General features: G+C 39.5%; 1 protein-coding gene across 13 annotated transcripts in view; it reads left to right on the top strand.

Annotated features, from left to right (window-relative positions):
* SYNE1 (spectrin repeat containing nuclear envelope protein 1) overlaps positions 1-24,710 on the top strand; it is a 437,003-nt gene that overhangs the window by 270,841 nt on the left and 141,452 nt on the right. For 12 of the 13 annotated variants that reach the window (XM_034669323.1, XM_034669329.1, XM_034669322.1 and 9 more), the window contains 8 exons: positions 2,433-2,618; positions 2,815-2,937; positions 3,198-3,380; positions 4,460-4,603; positions 9,164-9,358; positions 10,667-10,807; positions 17,467-17,634; positions 17,851-18,012. In XM_034669323.1, coding sequence (XP_034525214.1) covers positions 2,433-2,618; positions 2,815-2,937; positions 3,198-3,380; positions 4,460-4,603; positions 9,164-9,358; positions 10,667-10,807; positions 17,467-17,634; positions 17,851-18,012 — 1,302 coding nt within the window. The remainder of the gene's footprint in view (positions 1-2,432; positions 2,619-2,814; positions 2,938-3,197; positions 3,381-4,459; positions 4,604-9,163; positions 9,359-10,666; positions 10,808-17,466; positions 17,635-17,850; positions 18,013-24,710) is intronic. The other variant, XM_034669326.1, reaches the window with a different exon arrangement.

Raw genomic sequence — 24,710 nt, 5'->3', positions numbered from 1 at the left:
AATTGGCAAAATGTATCATGATCACCAAAATGTTACTACTCCATAATCCAAAATGTAGAAAATATGTGGTATTAATAACTATACTAGAATTTTATTTTTTGAAGATTTTATTTATTTATTCGAGAGAGAGAGTGAATAGGAGCAGAAGGGAGAGGCAGAGGGAGAGGGAGAAACAGGCTCCCCATAAGCAGGGAGTCCAACAAGGGGCTCGTTCCCAGGACCCTGAGATCATGACCTGAGCCAGAGGCAGATGCTTAACTGACTGAGCCACCCAGACACCCCTATAGTGGAATTTTAAAGAAAAATGTCATGTCACTTTTCTGAATGACATTTTGGGTATAATAGAGTATAATGTAGTCTTTAAAATGACCATCTACACTTCTATTTTAAGTAGGTCCTGCACTCATTTATTTATTCAACAAACATTTATAGAATGCTTTTTTTCCAAAGCTAGGAATTTAAAATACAAAGAATATTTCCTGTTCTCGTCCCAGGGGTTGATAAAGGGAGGCACAAGGCAGACAGATCTAGACAATTACAAACAGTGTGCTAAGTGCAGGAAATGAGGGATCAAGGTGCTGAGGGCGCCCACAGGAGCATGCTCCACTCACACTGCCTGGGGTCTAGGGCAAGTTTAAGGAGGCCTTCTTAGGAAAACATCATTCCAGGCTGAGTCCTGAAAAACAGGCTGCCTACCTGTGTGAAATGCGTTTTAGACAAAAATGCATGTTGAAATCCCCGGTAGTAAGAGTGAGGGGTGCTCTGATGCAGTGGAGGGAGCATTATGGGGAGGAGGTGTGGAGGAGAGCTGGAAAGAGGCATAAGAGGTAAGAATAGAGAAGAAAAAGATCAAAAGGCCTGTTAAGAACTTGGGCTTTACCGTGTAGTCCCTCTGAAGCCTTTGACGGATATTCTTCAGGCTTGTATTTTAAGAAAGACGATTTAGCAGCTTGTGGAAAACAGACTGATGAAGGTAAGGCAGCATGGAAGGCGGGTTCAGTGTTATACCAGAGAGTGACGGGGTCTCTCTTTGGAGGTTGAGAGAAGACAGAATCAAGGGCTATTACTGAGCTAGAATTCTGGACTCTGGAGACTCTTGGATGTGGGTGAAAGGAGGGAGGAGCCAAAGACAGCTCCCAGGTGTTTTGACTTGGGCAGGTGGGTGGGTTGAGTGCCTCGGGGACACAGGAGGACAGATACTGCCTGTCGGTGGTTCTCTCAGATGCCCAGGAGAGAAGTCAGCCTGTAGACACTCTTTTGGGGAGTTCTCCCGTACCTGCCTTAGGTCAGGCTGCCCGAGTGTAGCCAAAAACAGTACACAGAGAGAATGCATGTGTTCTAATGTCAGGTGGAAAAGAAAGATGGAAAATTGTACATATATTATGGTCTCAATTACCTAAAAATATACCCAAATGTTATCTCCTACTTAAAATATGCCCAAATTATCTCCTACTTAAAGTTATCTCTGACGTATTGTGGAGTATTTTATTTTCTTCTTTATATTTTCAATATTTTCTAAGCTTTAATATATAGAGCATTCCTCATGAGGGAAAAAGGCCTGTATTATAAAAAAATAAATATCTATTGCCTAAGAATAATGTTCCAGCTCCCATTTCTCCTCCTTACACATCACACATCCCAGGAACTGCACATTTTGTGCTCACTCACCTCTCTGCCTCTGTTTATGCCGTTCCTTCTCCCAATCTTCCTGCAAGTAGGAGCACATCTCATTTCTGTCATCTTTAACCTTTCTTCTCTTTCACTCTACTCATATAAAGTGTATTATGTGATTCACAATCCATTTGTATTATTAGTCCACTAGATGATACTATCCTGAATGATGAGGGCTTTGTTTTATTCCTCTTGGTATCTCACGTCACTTCTACCCCCTTTGTCTCACTAAAACAAGTGTTCAAAGGTTTTTGTTTGTTTGTAATGCTCTTGTGTGATTTTCATTTTTTAGATCGATAAGCATCTCAGATCTTAGAATATGAGAGCTGAAAGGCATCTCTTGAGTTTAAATATGAGAAAAAGTAAGCTCAGCAACCTGACAAAGATACCCAACATGTCAGCACATCGCCGCTCTCGGGATACTCACGTCCTGACCCTCACCAGGGAGCAGCTGGGGGTGGGAGATAGAGCATAAGCCCTAGGGTCCAACAGTTAATAACGTGTGGCCCCGGCAAATGGTTGACAGTTCCTAAACTTTGATTTCTTTTTCTGTGAAATGGGGATAAGAGTAGGTGGGGAGTAGGCACAGGGTTGTGAAGGTTAAACACAATAAGACATACAGAACCTCCCCAGTGCGCATGAGAACTGTGGATAACATCTCAGTCCCTTCTAGTCTGACTGTCTTACACCACGCCAGATTGATTACCTATGTCTATGTCTGCCTATGTGTCAATGTCATTAATATTCATAATTCACTGTAGACCATGCTAGAAGAATCTGAAGACATTCACGGCAATCTAGAAGCGATGATTGAGAAATTACAGTACCTCGCTAGCGTGTACTCCACAGAAAAAATGTTTCAGCAAGTGGCGGAACTGGGACGGGAGTCGGAGGGGCTGCGACACATGATCAAAATTCGTTTGCAGAATCTCCAAGATGCTGCCAAGGTAAAATAACAATAATAATAATAATAGTAGTAGTAATTCAAATTGGAAAGTCTATCATTTTAAAAAATAGTGGTTTTATAGTGGATATATAGTACGCACCTGTGATAATGCCTTCTTGACTGTGATGTTATTCTTCTATGACTTTGAACTTCAGACACTTTTGTATACTGACATTCATATTGCTTTTACTCTGTAGGATATGAAAAAATTTGAAACTGAGCTAAAAAACTTACAAGTTGCTTTGGAACAAGCCCAGACGACCTTGACTTCTCCAGAAGTTGGACGTCTTAGTCTCAAGGAGCAACTTTCTCATCGACAGGTAAGCAAAAATAATTCAGAGGAAATGAGTAGGGAGCTTTATTAAAAAAAAAAAAGAAGATAATGAGGAAAAATGATTTTTAAACTCAGTTATAGCCTTAGTGCTCTATGTATTATTGAAAGAAAAATTCCTATGAAAATGTTTATGACACACGACAGAGCTGTGACTTAGTAAACGTCTCCAGCTTATGAATTAAGCTATTAAAATACACAATTTTCAAATGCTTTTACAAAGTGTAAAATGTGAACTTGCACTTTCAGCATCTGTTATGTGAGATGGAGTCACTCAAGCCAAAGGTCCACGCCGTGCAGATCTGCCAGAGCGCACTCCGGATCCCCGAGGATGTGGTCACCAGCTTGCCGCTCTGCCACGCCGCTCTGCACCTGCAGGAGGAGGCCAGCCGGCTGCAGCACACGGCCATTCAGCAGTGCAACATCATGCAGGCATGTGCTGCCGTGCCAGCCAGAGGCTCTGGCCGTCTCCGCACCAGCAGAGCAGCGGCAAATGAGTCATGGGCTTCTTTTCTTAGCATTGTGTGGGCTCAGCCATCAAAACACATCCAGAGTGTTAAATTTGACAGATTGTTGTGGTTATATAAAATAAGGAGATGAAATGCTAGCATTTGGCTCACCCACAAAAGCCTGGGGAAAGCTCTATAAAAAATATCCTTTGGTGAAAACTATCTTTGAGCAATATATTTTAGTAAAGAACAACTTATAAAGGTTAATTTTATCTTCAGTCATATATTTTTATCTCTTATTATTCATCCGAGAATCCTTTAAAGCCTTGTAAAATGCCTTACTGCTAGTATATGTTACAGATTTTTTTTCATATTTCAGCTTATTGACGCACCAGATGCATTTTCTTGCCTAAAAAAGTACACCCAAGTGTAACTCTTAATCTCTTTAGCTAATAAAGAAAAATCATTTACTAGGAAGGAATGACACTCTCCACCTCATACCTCCTTTCAACTAATACTTTACCTGCTTTATCCAAATTGCATTTATATCTGCTCATTAAATAGCTAATGGTCAGCTTGGTCAACTGTCCTTGCTCCCTGGATTATTTCTAATTTGTTACATAGTAAATTCCTGAGGACAGAAGTCATGCTTACTTCATTTTTTTGTTTTCCACCCCAACATTTAGACAAGTGCCTTACATATATATATTTAGTATTTCTTAGATGGAAAAATGAAGCAATCATGTTTTTCATATTTCTTCCCACTGTGACATTGTTCTGACCATGACGTTGCCATTTTCAGGACAACATGAATAGAAGAGAGAGGATCTAGCCACTTAGCTGTTTTGAGTCGGTCAATAATCTTAGCAAACTATTTTGAGAGAAGTCTTTGAAATATCTCCATAAACTTGAGGACTTGAATCATCCAGGGATTTTGCCCATCATTTCTTTATTCCCTAGACACACAAGTAAATACCAGTTAACACTATAGGCAGCAGCACAGAATGGTTCCCATAGTTATTGATACAGAAAGATAATCGTGTGTTTTTTTCTCTTTCAAAGGAGGCTGTGGTGCAATATGAACAGTATGAGCAAGAAATGCAGCACCTCCAGGAGCTTATAGAAGGAGCTCACAGAGAAATTGAGGACAAGCCTGTGGCCACCAGTAACATCCAGGAGCTGCAGGCCCAGATTTCTCGGCATGAGGTGAGACGGGAACACAGGCGCTTGCTGAGAACATGTAATTGGTTTCTAGGGAATCACAGAGAAAAGTTTTCCCTGTCCCGCACACAGTGTGCTCAGTTGTGGGGGAGCCTCTCTGACTGTCTTTGCATTTTGAGCACTGTTTTTGCTTTCCTTTCCAAGATCCCGGAGCCTGAGTCTTCCTCTTGAGGCCAAAAACTCTTTACATGGTGCTGATGACGCATCTCAACTGGGATCCACCAATTGTCTCCTGCACCCAAAATTCTCACAGTTAATTACACCAAAACATAGTCCATTCCGTATTCAAAGCCTGCTAGAAACAGCAATGCTCAAAGCCTTGCTGTTTTGATCACCCTCTTTAAAAAGAAGAGATGTTTCATATTAAAAACAAAATCATTTGCTCTTTCAAATATAGGTTATTTCAGTTCCTTCCACCAAAATCAGAGTATGGTCCATGTTGTTTTGCTAATTTCCAGATTGTGTCTTTTAGCATCTTCCCCATTTGCAAATATGCCTTCTTTCTTATATTTATAACTTCATTATAAACTTTGGAACCCCCCTTTGTGCAGACTTGGTCTGAGAGATCATAGACCTTGAGTGTTTTGGCCCATTGATACCTAGCAGTGAATTTCTTCTGCCCTGTCAATTCCTGTACGGGTCACATTTAGTCTTTCTCTTGGGGACTGGCTTATAGCATCATGAATTGGGGTAAGCAACAGGGCAGGGGAGGGTATCTTATTTCTCTGTGCCAAGGGTGGATATTTAGTTTATTCTTCATCTGCTCTCTTTTAACTTTATCACCATAAGAGCAACAAACTATTTTTCCAAACCAAGTATCATAGTGAGTTTCTCAGAAGATTCAGTTGTTGCCTTTGAAGGATAAAATATCTCACTACCTACTCTCCAAATGCAGTTCTTTAATTTCTTGACATGCCCAATGCATCAGTAACTTACATTTATATATGATTTACAAAATGACGTAAATAAATATCCCACCTACATTTATTTCTACACTATAGATATCATCTATGTGAACTATTGATTTCTCTTATGCCATTGGTTAAGCGAAAATATGCTATGCAAATATTTGAAATCAGTTTATATAATTCATATATTAGACTATATATTACAAATTAATTTTGAAACTGTCCTTAATCTCATTTTGTAAGATCCAGAATTTTGTTGTAACAACTTTTCTATCATAGTACAGAAGGTGTAATATTTTTAAAATCTTGCCTGAGATAACAATAATTATCATTACTATAGTTTTTGAGGGTTTTTTTTTTAACAGTTTACAAAGTTGTTGCATTATCTTTTATACAATGCTGTTAGGTGAGGATTTTTTTAACAATCATCTCCATTATACTGATAAGAAAACAAACTGATTTTTGTCAGTGACTTCCCAAACTCCCAAATCTAGTAACTGATAGAAACCAGATTCTAAGCCAGTATCTGTGGCTCCAAGTTCCATGACTTTTCCCCCACCGCAGAAACTATTTAGGGTAGCTATTGCACGGACGAGAAGAATAATGGTCCAGGAAAATAAATGACTTGTCCAAGACCCCAGAGTAGGCTCTGAGCACAGTCAGCTGTACACTCTCCTCCAGGCTCCTGTTCAGTGATCTGTTCATTTTGTCACGTTTTCTCTTTCCAAGTCTAAACATGAGTGTAGACATTTGTCAGTTTTGTCATGTGATTTAGAATACATTTTCATAATAATGATGGCATAGTCCTGTGTGAGACTCATTGTATGTATAAAACAAACACAGGAAGGAAAGTGCTGAGTGGTGAAAGCCTGATTTACGATAACATAAGAATGTGGAAGGCTGCTTTTTCCTGTATTTGCAGTCTGCTTTTAATGGAATTTCAATTTTGAGGTGAATCTAGTATCTAGAAGGATAACTTTAGCTCATAAAAATAATTGATAATTTATTCATTTCTAAGGAATTCACATATTTTTCTATAATTTTGTAAATGCTGGCATTTAATTTGAAAAAATTATCCTGCCACTTTTAAATCACAGGAGAGAATACTCAGGCTCTTTGCTTTTTACCTTACATACAAGGCCTTTCCTGAGTGCAGAAGACTGCCCACAGAGGGGCAGCCACTGTACTTAGAACAGCCACTGTATCTGAAATTCCTACCTCTTTATGCTCATCCTTTGTAATCATTTCCCGAAATATCCAGTAAAAATTAAAAATACATATGCTTCCTGAGAATAGGGAATACAGTAAGCCAGTGGGACTCCATTTTAATTTAGCAGATTTAATCACCAACCCACAAAGTTATTATGATATAGACAGGTTTTATTCTTTTTTTTTTAAAGATTTTATTTATTTATTCGACAGAGATAGAGATAGCCAGCGAGAGAGGGAGCACAAGCAGGGGGAGTGGGAGAGGAAGAAGCAGGCTCACAGCAGAGGAGCCTGATGTGGGGCTCGATCCCATCATGGGGATCACGCCCTGAGCCGAAGGCAGACGCTTAACCGCTGTGCCACCCAGGCGCCCCAGACAGGTTTTATTCTTAGAGAAAAAAGTTCTAAAGAGCTATTTCTCCAAAGGAATCATATGGGGTAAGTATAAAATGCCTAGTAAATCAAAATCCTTTGTGGAGACCAGAATTTCATTGTTAACAAACAACCCAAATGAGTTTTATACACAATAAAGTTGAGAACTCCAGTTTAGGAGATGGGTGTCTGCTGTCAGCACGGGCACACCTTTGCAGGGTATAGCAGTAGGGGCACAGCCATCCATGTAGGCAGAAGAGGGAAGGGGCTGAAACCAATGCTACTTCACAAAAAGTCTTCAAATCTACCCCAATGGGGCAAGCCATTTTAAGAAGGCTTAGTGATTTGTCCTGTGAAAATATAGGATTGGAGGAGTCCACTGAGTTGATAGATGTCTTCTACATGCGCATGCTAATTATAATAGAGTAACCATGCATAAGTCACTAGGCCAGATATAGTAAGTAGCTGCTTAATCACTATTTAAGAAAAAAAACCCTATTAGGTTTAATTAAGCACCTGCAGCTCTAAAAGGTAGAGAAGTGATGATTTCTACTTTAATTAATACTGTAAATTTCTACTTTAAAAATTATTGTGGTATAGAAGAAGTCAAGAAGACAGGCTACTGGCTGAGTTTTGCTGGGTTGTTTTTCCTTTCATTTAGTCAGTTTTGGCTGGGAGGGGAGAAACAAAATGATATATACGTGTGTCTGTGTTTACATACCTACACATATACATATACTTATGTAGATACACACACGTTCTATATACCAGTTTGTTGTTGTCATTTGTTTCTAAACTTCCAAGTTCGAAGCTCTAGTTTGAATGTCAATGTGTTTAAAATGATAGTATGTATATACATATATACATACAGGCGCATATATATATATATATATCCAGTAAAATTATATATATATAAAATTATATATATATATGCCTGTATGTATATATGTATATACATATATATATATGTATACACACACTATCGTTTTGAAGACATTGACATTTTGTTTTTTTCACAAAATATGTTACATGCAAGCACTAAATGACAGCTTTTCAGGCAACAGAGCCAAATAAAAGGAGCAGAAAAAGGTAATAGTTTGGTTACTTTTAGGATTAATGTTCTGGAATGTGCATCTTAATTTTTGTTAAACATGTATACACTTTTAAGTAAGAAAATATAAATTTAATATTTTAGAATTACCATTTTACATTGTTTTATTTAATATTTTAGATTTTTGAGAGCTACGTGCTATCCAGAATGTATTTTCAGTAAACTCTTGGTAAGAGCTTTAACACCTCTATCTCTTAAAACAATTTTTTTCAACAAATGAATTTAAAAGCCGTTCAATTTGAGCTGAACTTCAAGAGCAGAAGTTCTATCTTGAAACATCAGAAACATGTGAGGCATGTTGGGGAGTACATGAGGGAGAATTTGATGAGTGTACAAAACTTTATTGTGGGAATAATCTGCATAAAAATTTACGGTTTCATATGTAATATTTAGCTTATCTGCAAAAAACAACTCCGTGGGTCATAGGAATTGACCTGCAGGTTACTTTGGTGACGCGGTCCGTAACAGATGACTGCTCTATTTGATACATTCAGTATGGTAAGAGCTGAGCATTGCATTTTTTGTAGTTTTAGTCATCACATGACCTAATTTCCATGGCATGAACCATCTGGCAGTTTCAGATTCTTTAGGCATTTTAAAGAAAGTTGCCAGTGCTTCAGGTTACATAAGTCCCCGGTTGCACACGGAGCCTCTCCCGGGATTATAATCCCCCGGCCGCAGGGCACTCGGTCTCAGGCCCGCGCAGCGCAGCCGCTCTTCCAGCCCCGTCGCGCGGTGGTCGGTCTGCGGGTGCGGGGCCGGCAGGCTCCACCGCTCGCACGTCCACATCCTGCCTCTTGGCCGCGGCCGCTGCCGCTGCTGCCGGCTGGCGCAGCTCTGCGATTTCATTGGCCAGCGCTGGAGGAAGATGAACGCTACTAGTTGTGTTTCCTTTTGATGCTGCTCTGACACACGGTTGGTGGGGGGTGGGAAATGTTTCCCCAGGAGCTGGCTCAGAAAATCAAGGGCTACCAGGAGCAGATCGCCTCTTTGAACTCCAAGTGCAAGATGCTGACGATGAAAGCCAAGCACGCCACCATGCTGCTGACGGTGACGGAGGTGGAGGGGCTGGCGGAGGGGACGGAGGACCTGGACAGGGAGCTCCTCCCCGCGACCTCGGCCCACCCCTCTGTGGTCATGGTAAGTAAGGGCGAAGGCCGGGTTTGCTGGGAGCCAGCGCGCTCCCTTCTGACTGGACCCTCGCTAGTGGCTCCAGGTTCCCTCTTCGTGGCTTATTTTAGGGATCAGTGCTAGCTCTTGCAGATTCGAACTGAGGAACAGTCTCCTTAACTCTCTGACTACATTTGGGCCAAGGCCAGTTTTTGATACTGTAAACAGTGACAGTTAAAATGAACCCTTTTGCTTGAAGTGGCTGAGTTATTTAATATGTCGAAGGTTGGCCCTGCGTTTGTTCATAATTTAGCAGTAATACTGAGAGGCTCTGAGCTTGAAAAAAAAATTTCCTTTGCACAGTTTTCTAGTTTTCTGGTGGATAGGAGAATCATGCTACACCTGTTTTTGGTGTATGTTTTCCAAGCTAAAACACTGGCTGTTTAGATATGTTTGTGTATTCTGTTATACAGATGTTTAATAAAATATAGAAGGAAAAGTACTATTAGGAAAATAAGAAAACAGAAAACCCAAAATTTAGCTTTGGATTAAAATAAATAGGTTCCATTAATTTTCTGTTCTGCAACACCACTTACCTATTACTTTGTATCTCAAATGCATTACTTATTTTGGTAACTATAACGTTTTCCACACGTATGTGCTGTGCCTCAGGTAGCATATAACCACACCTGGACTCTTTTGGCAAAATATTACTTCAGGTGCATTTATCTCCCTAGAATATTTAGAATTTGAGACATCCACGAAAGATCCAAGTTTTATTTTGTTTTATTTTTTTTAAGATTTTATTTATTTATTCAACAGAGATAGAGCCAGCGAGAGGGNGAGAGGGAACACAAGCAGGGGGAGTGGGAGAGGAAGAAGCAGGCTCATAGCGGAGGAGCCTGATGTGGGGCTCGATCCCATAACGCAGGGATCACGCCCTGAGCTGAAGGCAGATGCTTAACCGCTGTGCCACCCAGGCACCCCCCAAGTTTTATTTTGTAGACCCTTCACTTGCTTGTATGATTCATGATTTTTCTACTTGTCTATAAAGACACAAAAAGACCTCAAGGAAAGGAAAATAAACAATCAATAACAAAAGTCTTTATTGTGATATGCACCCCCTTTCCCTGTTTGTTTTACAAATGGTCCCTAGAGTCATACTCACTTGAGGACAAAACTTTTAAATACTAGCACAGAATTTATAGGTAAATTTGGGTCTCAGTATCTCTAACCTTTGTTATATTATTACTTTTGTTTTGACCTGTGCCTGACCAGGTCTTTTGTTAACATAGCTAACTGATGTTCATGTCCTTTGGGCTACATTTTATGTAATAGATGACTGCAGGTCGCTGTCACACTTTGCTGTCACCTGTTACTGAGGAGTCTGGGGAGGAGGGAACCAACAGTGAAATTTCCTCTCCACCTGCCTGTCGCTCCCCTTCACCTGTGGCTAATACAGATGCTTCTGTTAACCAGGTACCACCCATTTGGAATTCCTCTAGCTATGATCTCTGGCTGGTTGCAGGACTCCATTATCTGTTCTTAATAGACTGTGGGTGTGAATCTTGGACTTTCAGGGACACACCATTAGGTGTGAAATTGCACAAACTGTGATTGTTGTGTGACACCACTACTGGCTCAGCACATCAGCTCCTCTTCTGGCCTGCTAGCAGTGAGATGAATAAAAATTAGGTCACAGAAATGATAGATGGAGAAAGCCCTGTTTGAAGGCATTATGGCTGTAGTTTCTAACAGCTGTCTGTAATGGAGTACTGCATCCTAACAGAAGATGAAATGTTTGTGTCACCATTGTAAAATAACACGATCTGTTTGTATTTTAACATTCATTAAACGTGGTTTTGCCACTTACCAGCTCAGAATTTGAAGATGAAAATCTTCTGCTCACCACATTATACTTTTTCTTTATTTACTGTCAACCAATTTCAGCGGTGTCTGCCAGTGTATATATTGGAATGCCTAAGTAGACTTGTGTTTTTACTTATCTTAATAATCTTAAATTTTATTTCCTATAATGTAGAGGTAATACCTTGTTGTTATGTGGTGCTGTTTAGCATGTGTTATGTTAAATTTAGATTGTACTAAATTAAATATGTCAAAGAGTTTTCATGAAAAATACTGGATAGAAATAAAAAATAAGCTCTTACAATAGCCAAACATTTTTAATGAACGTTAAGTAATACCTTTTTTCCTTTAGCCAAAATAACTTTTAAAAAGTTTAATTACATTACTATGAAATTATGTACGTGTTCAAAGGAGTTGAGATTTATTATTAAGAAAGAAGCATTGAACAGAGCAAATGTTCTATAAGCTGTATTACAAATCAATTACAATTATTTTTATTTTAAAGCAGAAGCATTTGAAATAGTATTTCTGTGATTAAAAAAAAACCTCCTACCCCAAAGGAGGAAAATAAAATTGATGAAAATTTTAGGTAAAACTATTCTCTTAGCAAAAGTGCATAAAACTCTAGTTATCAATTTATTCATTCATCAGATACATTCTGAGTACCTGCTTGGCATGAAATCTTGTGCTGGGTCCCAGGTAGGTAGTAAAGGAGAAGACCACAGTACCCCTGCCCTCAGAGACCTTATAATCTAGAAAGAAAGGTGGATATGGAATGAATAACAATAAAAGTGTTGAGAGAAAATTAAAAACAAAAAAAGGAGAAGTTCAGCGCACTCTGGGGGAAACTGTTCTTCAAATTCTGATTTTAAGATACCTTTACTCATTCTTTGATGTTGTGTTCTTCCCTGTGGTCACAGATGTTATTAGAATCAGAGAAATATGGCTGTAGTCAGCTGTTTTGTATAGGAAAAAATTACCCTATATAATATACTTAATGTTCTTAACATTTTCAAGCTGAACGGTAAACACTGGCCTTGAGATTAATACCATGGGAAGAATATCCCTTTTCTAAGATTGTCAGTCTCAGTGATACTTCTTATAAAGTGTCTTTCCGTGTGCATGTGAAAAAGCCTTATGAATGATAAAATATGCAAATGTTTTTATTATGGTTACTTTAGCTGTCAAACTCAGTCAAATCCTAAAATTATGCATGAGATTTTTGTTTTAAATCGATTTCAACACCCCCCACCATCAAAGGAAAGCATCAATTACATCACATTGTTCAAATACTTTTATGTGATAGTACAGATTAGCAAAACCTGTCTTTATGTCAGGCAGCTTTACTCAGAGGAGGCTGTTAAAAAGCGAATGTGATAAGCTTCATGTTGTTCAAACAGATCAACCCTATCATTACGGCCACCTGTTAGTTTTCTTGTACAGTAATATCAGTCAGAGGAAAATGAGCAGATACTCCAACATGGCCCACAAGCTTTCTCTTGAAGCTGAGGAGGACATTTAGAATGCCCCCTAAGTTCCACCTTTCAGAGTCAAAATACTGTACAGAACGTGCACAGCTGTTTCCAGGGGCAGCCAAATATAACTGCTTTGAAAAATTGCAGCTGTTAAAGAAACGTTTTGTGCTTGCTGCTTCTGTAAGTAGATCTTCATTATATAACTGGTTCCCCCCCAGCCCACCCCGCAGTCAGTGTGTTCTGCCTCTGACAGTAGTTATTAGCTGAAATGTGGTAATGGTGTAGCTTACTGGAGAGTGGAAATATCCATAACCAGGCAACCCCCAGATTTGCTGCCACGGCAAAGCTAGAGTCGGGCTCCTTGGTAGAGTCAATAGAAGGCAAAGTTTGAAAAGCGCAGTCTTGTACCAGGTAGAGTGCCAGGCCCCAGGTTCAGCTCAGAACGGGCGCCTGCTCGTCTACCTGTAAGCGGAAAGGGCCTGCGAAGTCCCTTAGCAGCCTCATCTGTAATGGGAGGCAATGCTCCCCAGTTCACAAAATTTTGAAAATTCAATGTGATGTGAAGCCTGAAAGTACTCTTCCACCTGGACAGTGTGAATAAAATAGTAGCTGTAGCTTTCTAAATGTATTCCCTCCGGAATCTACTGGATAATAACTCTCATAACCTAGGCACAAAGCAACAAGAGCCATGTGTCTAAGGATGATTCCTCACTACACCAGCTATTGCCCCTGCTTAGTAGTTATGGGACTGATCATTTTATTTTATTGAATCTATATAGTCCTCAAATTATTCATCTACAAAAGGTGATACATTTCCACGTGCTTTTAAGAAACCAGTAATTGTCAGTCCGGTTTAATTGGCCTGAGCAGTACACATACACACCCACGATCTCACACACAGGCACATTCATGACAACCAGAAAAAAAGATTTTTTTTAAATAATACATTTGTTTTATTCTGGCTCTTTGAGGGGCTTCTTTATTTATAATAGAATATTTAAAAATTTTACATTTAAAGCAATTTTTTGCTTTTCTTTGTGGACAGTAATAGGATTACCTTCCATGTATATAAAATGGTAAAGTTTATAAAAGTGTTTTTACATGTATGATTCATTAGGGACACATATGCCTGCCTGTTATTTGCCAAACACCCTACGATATGCTCAGACTCGAAGACAACAAGCTCACCCTGGTCTTAAGAGAGCTCAGTCTGTGTGAGAGCAGGCAAATAATCACAGTAGAAGAGGACAAGTGCCATGACAGTGGGAAAACTGCAGGGGGAGAGTGGTCTCGGAGCAAGCACTTGACCCTGACCCAGGAGTTCGGGGGGTCAAAGATGTCACCCAGAGCTTTAGGAAAGGAATACAAGTTAGGCAGCCAGCGTGCGCTAGAGTGACATGAAGTTTTTCAGACAGAAGGAAGGACATACAGAAGGTGTGCTGGCTGGAAGGAGGATGACCCATCAAGACAACTGCAAATAGTATCACTATAATTAGAGAACCAGATTTGGAGGAGGAGGGAGAAGGGGAGAAAAGAAACTGAGGGGGGTGAAGGAAACACAGCATGAAGGACAGGACCTTGAATACCACACACACACCAAATTGAACTTTATCCAGAAGCTAATAGTTAACTACAGAGGGAATTTAACTAGAAGCTATGTACAGAAGTAGGTTTTAGAACAGATCATCCTGGATCAATGTGGGCAATGGAATAGAGATGGACAAATTCAGAGCCAGAGAAGCTAGTGAGGGACAGAAGTTGCACTAAACTCTGATGCCTGGCCAGGACTGGTGATGTCCCTGAGAGAAACAGGCCAGGGGGTGAAGAAGACCTGAACAGCACCTCCGTTCATATACCAGGCAGCCTCTCCTCTGTCAGAATTACTATAGTCATGTGGACACAAGAGTCCAGTCTTATGTACCTTCTGGTTTGCAAAAGGAGCTGTGAATCTGGATTCTTATAAAGTCTCCATACTTTGATGAAATTTTCAACAATTTAATACACTGCATAAGCCAAGCTAAATGTATGCAAGCCAAAGGCAGCCTGCAGGCTGCCAGTTTCAGCCTGGGAATTAGGAAGTTGTTGTTCTAACGAGAACTTGAACCAGTGCTGTGTCAAGGGTATGCGTCGATAGAATTCATCCTAAATAAGCAGTGGATGGGAAGGGAAAGAAGAACTAGAGAATAAATCCCAAGTTCAGAGATCTGGTGCGTAGAAATTCCATTTATTGAAAGGTGGATAGGACATTATTTTTTTTCCTAAATTCAGTTCTCATCCTGGATATTTTTTTTTTGGCGGGGGGGGTGGAATGTTGAGTTGGAAGAGCATGTGGGATATAAATGTACAAATGAATATATGAGTGTGGAGCTTATAAATAACCAATATTTAGGAGTGAGGGGAAGAAACAAACTACACAAAGAAAGCTTGAATGACTGGAGCCAGAAGGAGAACAGATTCAAGGGAAGGTGTTTCCAAAAGGGGACAGACGGAGTTGTTCGAGTGCATCTGAAAGGTCAGGCAGAAGAAGGGCTGAACACAATCCTTTTGTTTCATAGTAAAAGAGTCATTAGGGTCAAAGCTTAACTGGGTATTTAGAAGTGGATTGAGGGTGAGGAAGTGAACATTATCAAATGTAAACTACTATTTGCAGAAGCTGGATTACAAGTGAAAGGGAGAAAAGGAAGAAAGGGTGATCGTGACTGTGTGTTCACGTGTGATGACACATCATGTTGTGATTCGTGGACTTTTCTATTATGTGATATCCTATGAGAAAAATGCCCAAAAAAAGGGATGTTTTTAGACTGAAAAGATTTGACTCTATTTATATGCTAGGGGAGAAAGTCAATAGAGGGAGAGGAGGAGGGTATTAATGGACCAAGGTCCTTGAAAATGCGAAGGTGGATGGGATTCTGGGAGTAGGTGGGAGGGTTGTCCTTAGCAAGGAAACTGGCAAGTGTAAGCTAAAGGCAAGTCTGAGAATAGACAGATTTTTGGAAATCTGGGAAGTTTCGGGAGTATCTCCTCAGTGGTTTCGGCTGTGTGTCTGTGCCTGTGTGTGGAGTGTGTGCACGCGTGGGCATGCACCCACATGCACTCTGGAAAGTGAAATTGGATCGAGTCCTGCATGGGATTTTCCAGGTGGGTAAAGCAGAATTTAAGGGGAGAAGGAAGCAAAGACATTGGCAAGCGAAGGGTTTAAGTAACTTTAGACATAGCTGGAAGTGCGCGTGGGATTAACAATTCAGTGATGACAGGCTGTCAGGTTCAAGGGTGTGGAGGACTGAAGTGGGGCGAAAGTAGGGGAGCATGAATGGGTATGAGCCGAGCAGAGACTGGAGAATAGCAAGGTAGTCTATTCAGGATGGTGACAGGATAACGAATGAACAGGAACCAGTCTCCACATGCCAGTGTCATCAGTTAAGGTCAGGGACTTACCCAGAAGTCTCAACAACAACAAAATCGGTAGAACGTCTCATGACTACTCAACTATGGCTGCCTTTAATCCTCAGAACTCCCCAGTGCTATACAGATGAGGGAACCGATGCATGAGACGTGAGTGACTTTCTCCAATTATAGAGCTACGTAGGAGGAGAATTTCTACTGGAATCTCAGTTGTTCTGACTTCTCAGGTGTCAGACTCCTGTCTGAACTCCTACAACACAATCCTGCTTCTGTCCTTGTACAGACCACCAAACGCCAGGCCCTTCCTGCTATTACTTTGGTTTCCCCAGTGGCTGGGACCTTCAAGACTTTTAACCAAGACATTATTATCCATAAGGCTCAGGTATTTAAATTCATATACATAATTATCTTCAACAGTATAATTTTAAAAGTAGTAAACTTTATAATAGAAATTCCCAGAATATAAACATTACTCCCCAATTCAATTCCTATTAATATGCCTAAATAAGCAGAGAAACAATTGAAAACACATGAATTACATGTCTTGATATAGTAGATTCCATTATGAATACTATAAAATATGTAAGGTTACTTATAACCCAAGAAACTAATAAAAAATTCAAAAGTTTTATTTTTCATCATTCACTTTGATTATTTCTAGTGTACTTCCAAGAACTGATTAGAAGGAATCCCTTATATTATTTGTTTCTTAGAGTAGTTTTAACTTCCAAGCCATTACATTTTCCTTTATTTAATATTAACATAGTTTAATTAATTTCTATGAATAATGAACTCACAAATACAGAAGATCTGCCTATATCTTAAAAATGACTTACAGATTTAATTTTGTTTAAATCAAGTACTTTTTAAATTCAATTAACATATAACATATTATTGTTTTCAGAGGCAGAGTTCAGTGATTCATCAGTCTTATATATTGAAATTAAATAAAAATAAATAAATTTTAAAAAATAATAAATCAAGTACTTCTTAAAATCATGCAAACTTCAATCAATACATTAAACAACATTTCAGGAAATAGATAATTTAGATTCTCTTTTTTTGCCCTACTAGTTAATCAAGCTTCAAACGTGTACTACTCAAATCCTTTGTACTTCCGTTTTACCAAGTATAAACTAAGAATAAGTGTTGGCAACTTGACATACTGGTGAATTTGTTCATTTTTAAATAGAAGCCAAAATTCAAAAGCAACTATAATGTATTTTGATATGATCTTAAAATTCTTCTTGTCACAAGAATTATACTAACTTCTATAGTTTATAGCCCCCTGGGACGGAGGTGAGTCCTGAACCTTTCTTCCACATGACAGACAGTCCCCAGAGCATATTAACTTTGTCTTCCTCTTGAATCCAACACTGAGCTCTGTACCCACAGGACATTGCTTATTACCAAGCGCTATCTCCTGAGAGGTTGCAGACCGAGGCCGCGAGGATCCACCCCAGCACGTTGCCACCTCAGGAGTTCTACGAACCAGGACTAGAGCCATCTGCTACTGCTAAACTGGATGATTTGCAGCGTTCTTGGGAAACCTTAAAGAATGTGGTAAGTCTCTGAAACGTGGACTGGTTTAAGTCGACTAGACACGGATTACCTTAGCGGTTGTCTTATGCAACACATGCAGAGAGTTTACACACTCCGTATGCCGTTGAATACCCCCTGTTGGGCCACAGAAGTAAGAATGTCATATGAGGAAAGAAATGTCGTAATCTAGAAGATAAGGGGCTAGGAAACATTTACTAATATCCTGTTCTTCTCCAGATCAGTGAAAAGCAGCGTACTCTCTATGAAGCTTTGGAGCGTCAGCAGAAGTACCAGGACTCCCTCCAGTCCATCTCCACGAAGATGGAGGCCATCGAGATGAAACTCAGTGAGAGCCTGGAGCACAGCAGGAGTCCAGAAAGCCAGATGGCTGAACATCAGGTAAAAATAGCAATGACTTCAGTTTCCTGCATGATTAAGTAGGTGCACTCTTGTGACTGACTGATCAGCTGGCCAAGCATGTGTTTGGGGAGAACAGACTGACATTATTATTATTATTTCAGTTCTTACAGAGTAAACAAAATTCCAAATGCTGATTGTTTCCACCACTGCTTCAGGGAGGGATCTAAGAGGGGAAGATAGAAATTCAGACCTTGAACTTAATTAAAGAAAGCTACGTGCATTGGTGTTGCTTCTTTACTTTTATCGTGCGGAGTGCATTTCCTACTAGTTGCCACATTATTTTTTTGTTGTTGTAGGAATAAAGTATTCCCCACGTCCCCTTCTCTGGTTATTGTTGTTTTGAAGAAATTTAGCCAGTGTGTGCCTAGCAGCTTCCCATTATCACTAGAAAATAGTTCTCAGGCTTAAGTGGACAAGGAAGCAGTTAAAGAATAGGGATTCAAAGTTATGCTCTTAGAGTTGTCCCTGACTTGAATCAATTTTTAAAAAGTTATATAAACACGGTAAAGCTTTAGCTTGATGGAGAAACAGAGATGGTTACACTAACCTAACTCAGAAAGGTGTTGAAAATGCAGCAATTTAAAGTACATGCTAAGAAAGTGCATACATTAAAATCTAGTTAATGCTTTAGCCGTATGATCAAGTGTGCTATTAATGCACAATCAGGTATAATTGGGAGCCAAGGGTACTGAGGTATTCACCTAAATATGCAGTTACACTGAGAGGGGGAAATACTACCTGACCCCAAGCAGAAAGAAGGAGCCTGACGACCCTATAAAAGGCAGAGGAAAAGAAAGGTATTTTTAGATGCAAATTAAGTTCTATAAAAGCATGATATGATATGTGTATCTGTCAAGTACTGGGACATTTATCAGCTTTAAGAGTGAAACACTCTACTTTGTTTTCGGAACCCAGGATAACCTTGTAATATATTGGTTGTTCATATGTATGGTCTAAGATAAAATTTCATTCTTTTACAGTACCTATACTTTTACAGTACCCTACAGTGTAACACAAAAACGAGAACATTTCATCTAGAGACAACAGATTGAGAAATGGTGGTTTCAGGTTTTTGACACTCACATTGTAACTTCTTAAGATAGAGACCGAAGTATATAGAACCCATTTTTAGGCCCTGTTTTGGTAAAACTGCCTTCTATGGGGCTTTCTGCTGTCCCAAAGTCATCCATAGTCAGTCTGGTTTGGGGAGGGTGTTGGCAAAAGTAGAAAACTAAAGTCGGTCTTTGTTTATGTGGACCAAACCAAACATGAGGACAATCAGGGACTTGGGTGGTGATTACAATGCAAGTGTCTTCCAAGTACCACCGTCTTCTTTAACGGATGCTCCAGTTTTCACCCTGTTGGCTGCCACCATAGTCATCCGAGGTGTTGTCTGTGTCGCACCAGTGTGCTCCCTGGGGTTCTTTCTGCTCCCCTGCCCCCCTCGCGCCCTGGGTCACTGTGCTTGGAGAGGGAAGACAACTCACCTCCATTTGATGACAGTTCCCTCTAAACATTCAAAAGGAATTTGGCATAAATTATCCAAAGGCCACATTAGAGTGAATTGGAACATCACAGGCTCAGAGTATCAGGAGCAGGGGTTCTGGGGAGGGTTTACATAGTTTGATTCTTTCTACTCTCAGGGTCATCTCTGCCTTTGTTCAAGGCTCATCTTTCTAGTGTCCCAGGGGACTGCCCACAGCTCATCAAGACCCTTCATTGGGTCCCCCCAAGATTTAAGAATTGCATGAGAACAGGAGCCTGGTAGTCTGCCCTGACATTCCAGAGTTCCTAACTGGAAAATACAAATTAGCTCCCAATCACCCCTACCACCCCCTGCCTCGCTGGCATTGGTGTGAAAACATGCATGAACTAACATAATATAATAAAAAAAGTATTATTAAAAAATAAATAAATAAATAAAATATTCACATTTAATGTCAAAAAGAGAAAAAAGAAAACATGCATGAACAATGTAGAACATAATTATTATTTTGTTCAAGGAATTTAATAGAGAAAACTCAAAATTGCACTCAAATGCTAAGTATTAAATATTGGAAATGAATCTGTGACTTTTCTTGTGATTAAGGCCCACCACTTGACTTTCTGTCTCTTTCTAAATTGGAAGTGGTAATGCGAGCAATTCTAGCAGTGAGGAGATGTAGTTAATTCCGTGATGATTACCCATCATTTGAAATAAACAATTATATCATTGCTCTAATGGGAGGCGAAGAAAATATAAATAATGTATTATTTTTCATATGGTAACAAATCTGAAATTTTCCATCTGACCTACTTTTGCCATCTGTACCTATGTTCTACAAATTCTGGGACAGAGCTTCCCACGTGAAAAGCTAATGGTATCACAGAGTCTAAATTGGTTCTTAGCTTCTGGAATGGTATTTTAAAATTTTCAAGAACTGTTGTAGAATTACTATTTCTAATTTCCAGCTGAATGTGGGTGAGGAAGTCCAGTATGCTTTTTATATTTTCTAAAAATTAATAGAAACACTTAAATTGTTATTTCTTTCCCAACACTCTCTTGGAAGTATTAATGTTTCTTTAAAGAGCTATCCTGATTCCTACATTTTTCCTCTATACATTTGTCTAAATCTACTGAATTTGGGTGGAGTGCTGTGTCTTTGCTGTTATCTTCTCCAAATTGTATGGTAGATCTATTTCTAAGTCATTGATGGAGTTCATAAGCTGACCTGTGGCTGTTCTAAGTGATAAGCCCTCTGTGATAGGGACCTTCATGGTCACAAGCAGTTCATGCTTTGTGGGTATGTGTTGTCTTTGCCACATTAAGCTCAGTGATGGGTAGTAAGCAGAGCTTTGAGGTAATTTTGTTTTTGCTTTTGTTTTTTCAATATATATGACAACTCAAAGTTTGAAACGAGCTGTGTTGATGTTGATGGTTCTGAAAGTCACAATAAAGTTCACATTTACCTTTGGTGTTAAACCAAGCATGAACTTTATGTTCTCCCCAGAGTGAGTCATTTTAGAGAAACCCAAGGTACTTCTCTAAACCACAGAAGTGTCATGCACATATCCTCCTCGTAAAAACAAGTCAGAAACCCAAAGATGTGCATTTCTTCTCCTTCTCTTAGTTTTAAGTCGGATGTTGTAAGCAAACAGCTGGCCACCAGCTGAGACAGAGTTATGGGGGTGAAGACATATTTGACTGCTGGATCTTTTTGTTTAAATACTCAAGTTACATGAAATTAACTACTTTAAAGTGTACAATCAGTGGCATTTAATACTTTCACAAGTATCAAGTGTCATTCAGCCACCCCCTCTATATGATTTCAAAACATTTTACCTCGGAAGAAAACCCCATCTCCAGTAAGCTTGGCTGCTGGATCTCAAAGTTTAAAACTATACCTACCTTCCAAAAACATCAACTCTCCCGTGAGAGTAAACTGAAGCATGAATAGGGAGGCTTGATCCTAAGAGGATAAAAACCAACAGTTCCAGGATTCCTAAATCCCTTATTCCTTACTACAGAACATTCAGAGAGCTGTTTTAGAACATTGTGAGCCTGAAAGAGAAGCTGGTGACTTCGCTATACACTGTCTTGGTCAACTCCACTGAGATTCAAAGAGGCGGCTTTTTTCTTCCTGGTTGCTTCGTGATTCAGATACCTGTTGTACCTATCGTGAGTTAGAATTAAGTCAACTAGATGTGTTAAGCACCTACTATGTGCACAGCTGAAAAAAAAACAAACTTTCTCATAATATATGATTAAAAAATGTGCTTTAGGGGTGGAGTGAATTACCAACACATTGTACAAAAACAGCAATGGGATTGTGGGTTACAGTGATGGGAAGTAGATAAAAGGAAACTATCAGGTCTTTTGGGAAGCACAGATTTAAAAAATTTGTAGTGGCAACAGGAGTGGGTAGGAGGCACTCTAAATATAAACATGTGTGAAGAAAGGCACAGAGTAGAGAATGGGAGTGAACATGGTATAAGATAGTGAGGGGCTCTCCTTGCTCGTACAGAGGATCACTGCAAAAATAAAAGACATTATGGGGTAGTCTAGTTATGGAGAAGCCTTTAAAAGAGACCAAATAAAATGAATTTTATGTATTTGGCAATAACAAAAAATGGTTATGAATTAGTGGAAAATAATTTACTGGAGAAAAAACATTTTGAATGTATAACGAGCAACGTGAGTCTTTAAATTCAGTACAGTCTCATTCAAATATTCCAGCAAGTTCTTTGGTGGAGATTGACAAGCTAATTCTAAAAGATTTTGCAAGGGGCACCTGGGTGGGTCAGTTGGTTAAGTGGCTACCTTTGGCTCAGGTCTCGGTCCTGGGGTTCTGGGATCAGCCTCGTGTTGGACTCCCTGCTGAGCAGGGAGTCTGCTTCTCCCTCTGGCTCTCCCGCTCACTCTCACTTGCTCTCTCTCTCAAATAAATACAATCTTTTTAAAAATTAAATAAAATAAAATATTTTGCAAATGTATAAAAAATATATATTGAACATGAAAAGGATCAAAAATAGCCAAGACAACCTTGAATAATTTTGAAGGATGTATCCTACCAGAGAGGGAGACTTAAAAAGCAATAGTAATTATGACAGTGTGGTATTGGCACAGATAGCCCAACTGGATCAGTGGAGCAGAATTAGAAGCTATAAGCACACGGATACCTACAAAGACACTTGGTTTATGTCAAATATTATACTGTAAAACAATGGATGAAAAATAGTATTTTTAATAAGTCATGCAGGGTCAATTGGATATCCATATGAAAAAAAAAAAAATTTTGACCCCTGCCTACCCTGAACACAAAAATTAAGTTTGGGTGTATTGGAGATCTAAATGTGAAGGTTAAAAAAAACAAGTTTTGAAACAGAGCTTCTCAAACTATCTGTAGTACTTAATTTTTGAAATTTCTGACCTATCAGACCAATGTTTTAGCAAAAATAAAATAAGATTCTGCTTGGACATGTCAAGGTCAAGTGGCTTTAAAGGTTTCTTGACACCTACAATATCTCAATCTTGTCATGAATTGGTAACAAGTATTTTGCAGACGGATATTGTTTCATGGGCCACACTTTGAATACCATTTTTTAGAAAATGAATGGGGAAATACATTCATGAGCTTGGGTAGGCAAAGATCTCTTAAATAGAACACCAAAACCTAACCCTAACTTTCCCAGTGAAGGAAAATGCTGATGTATTAGACTATAATAAAATTAAGAACTTCATTTTATCAAAAGGCAGCAGGAGGGAAGTCATTCCCATTAAGGGACAACCGTGTCACAAAGTGGGAGCAGATATTTGCAATACACAGAGCCAAAAGGAACACAGGCACTCCTATCTAAAATATAGGAACAACTTTACACATCAATAAGAAAAGGAAAGACTCCGGTGGACATAAGATTTTTAGCAGGCACAGTCACAAAAGAGGATATCCAGATGGCCAACAAGTATTGGAAAAAAGTGCTCAACCTTACTCGTCATGAGGGACAAATTAAAACTACAATGAGATACTACTATGAACCCACTAGAAAGGCTTAACTGGAAAAGATCCACAAACCAGGTGACAGTGGAGTACCATACAGCGATGAAAATGACCAGCTCTTTCCACATGAACATGAGCAACTTTCGTAATCATGACAGGGAGGGAGAGAAGCCAGACACAGAACAGTACCTCAGGAGTGATTGCAGTTTTATAAAGCTCAAAAAGAGGCAAACGTAATCTGTGATGTTTACAAGGTAACACTGTGGTGATCCTTGGGAAGGAGGGAGCTTGTAACAGGGAGGAGGTCAAAAGGGCTTGTAGAGCCCTAGGAATGTTCCATTTCTTGATCTGAGTGGCAGGACATGGGTATATGCAGTTTGTGAAAATTTCTGGACTTATACAATTAGAGTCTGTGCACTTATCTAGACGTATAGAATAACTTCAATATAAATATTTTAAAAATCAATTGAGTATGATGACACTTGGTCTTAGAAGAGAAAGTTTTGTTGTTGTTCTGTTTTTTTAATATTTGTTGAGAGCCCACTCTGAGGAGGCACTGGGCTTAGCCTGAAGCCTGCAGTCCTGGGGCAGAGCTGTGAACTATGCAAGTGTGTGTACATTAGAAACTATGAAATATTAGTAAATATGAAGCCTGTGTTTCTCTATTTGAAGTCCTGGTGGCCGCTCATGTGATAGGACTTGTTTTTTTTCTAACACACCATTCAAGTGTATGTCTAAATAAGAATTTCTCCTGTCAAGATTACAGTCAAAGAGGGGCGCCTGGGTGGCACAGCGGTTAAGCGTCAGCCTTCGGCTCAGGGCGTGATCCCGGCGTTATGGGATCGAGCCCCACGTCAGGCTCTTCTGCTATGAGCCTGCTTCTTCCTCTCCCACTCCTCCTGCTTGTGTTCCCTCTCTCACTTGCTGTCTCTATCTCTGTCGAATAAATAAATAAAATCTTTAAAAAAAAAAAAAGATTACAGTCAAAGAGCAAGTCATAACATACCAAAACCTGAGACATAAAAACCACGTATATAATTGTGATGGATAAAAATAAAGAAATCAGTGTGCTATTTGCCTGAAAGAGCTGGAGGTCCTAGAGTGAGTGCAGAAGGCCAGAATGTCGCAAGCAGGAAGGAAGTATGGATGGTACCAGGGCGGGAAGTGGTGAGACACACAAGTAGGGCAAGGAGTCTAGTT

Source organism: Ailuropoda melanoleuca, chromosome 10 (genome assembly GCF_002007445.2).
Source record: "Ailuropoda melanoleuca isolate Jingjing chromosome 10, ASM200744v2, whole genome shotgun sequence".
NCBI classification, from domain to species: domain Eukaryota; kingdom Metazoa; phylum Chordata; class Mammalia; order Carnivora; family Ursidae; genus Ailuropoda; species Ailuropoda melanoleuca.
This window is presented reverse-complemented; position numbering and strand designations above follow the sequence as displayed.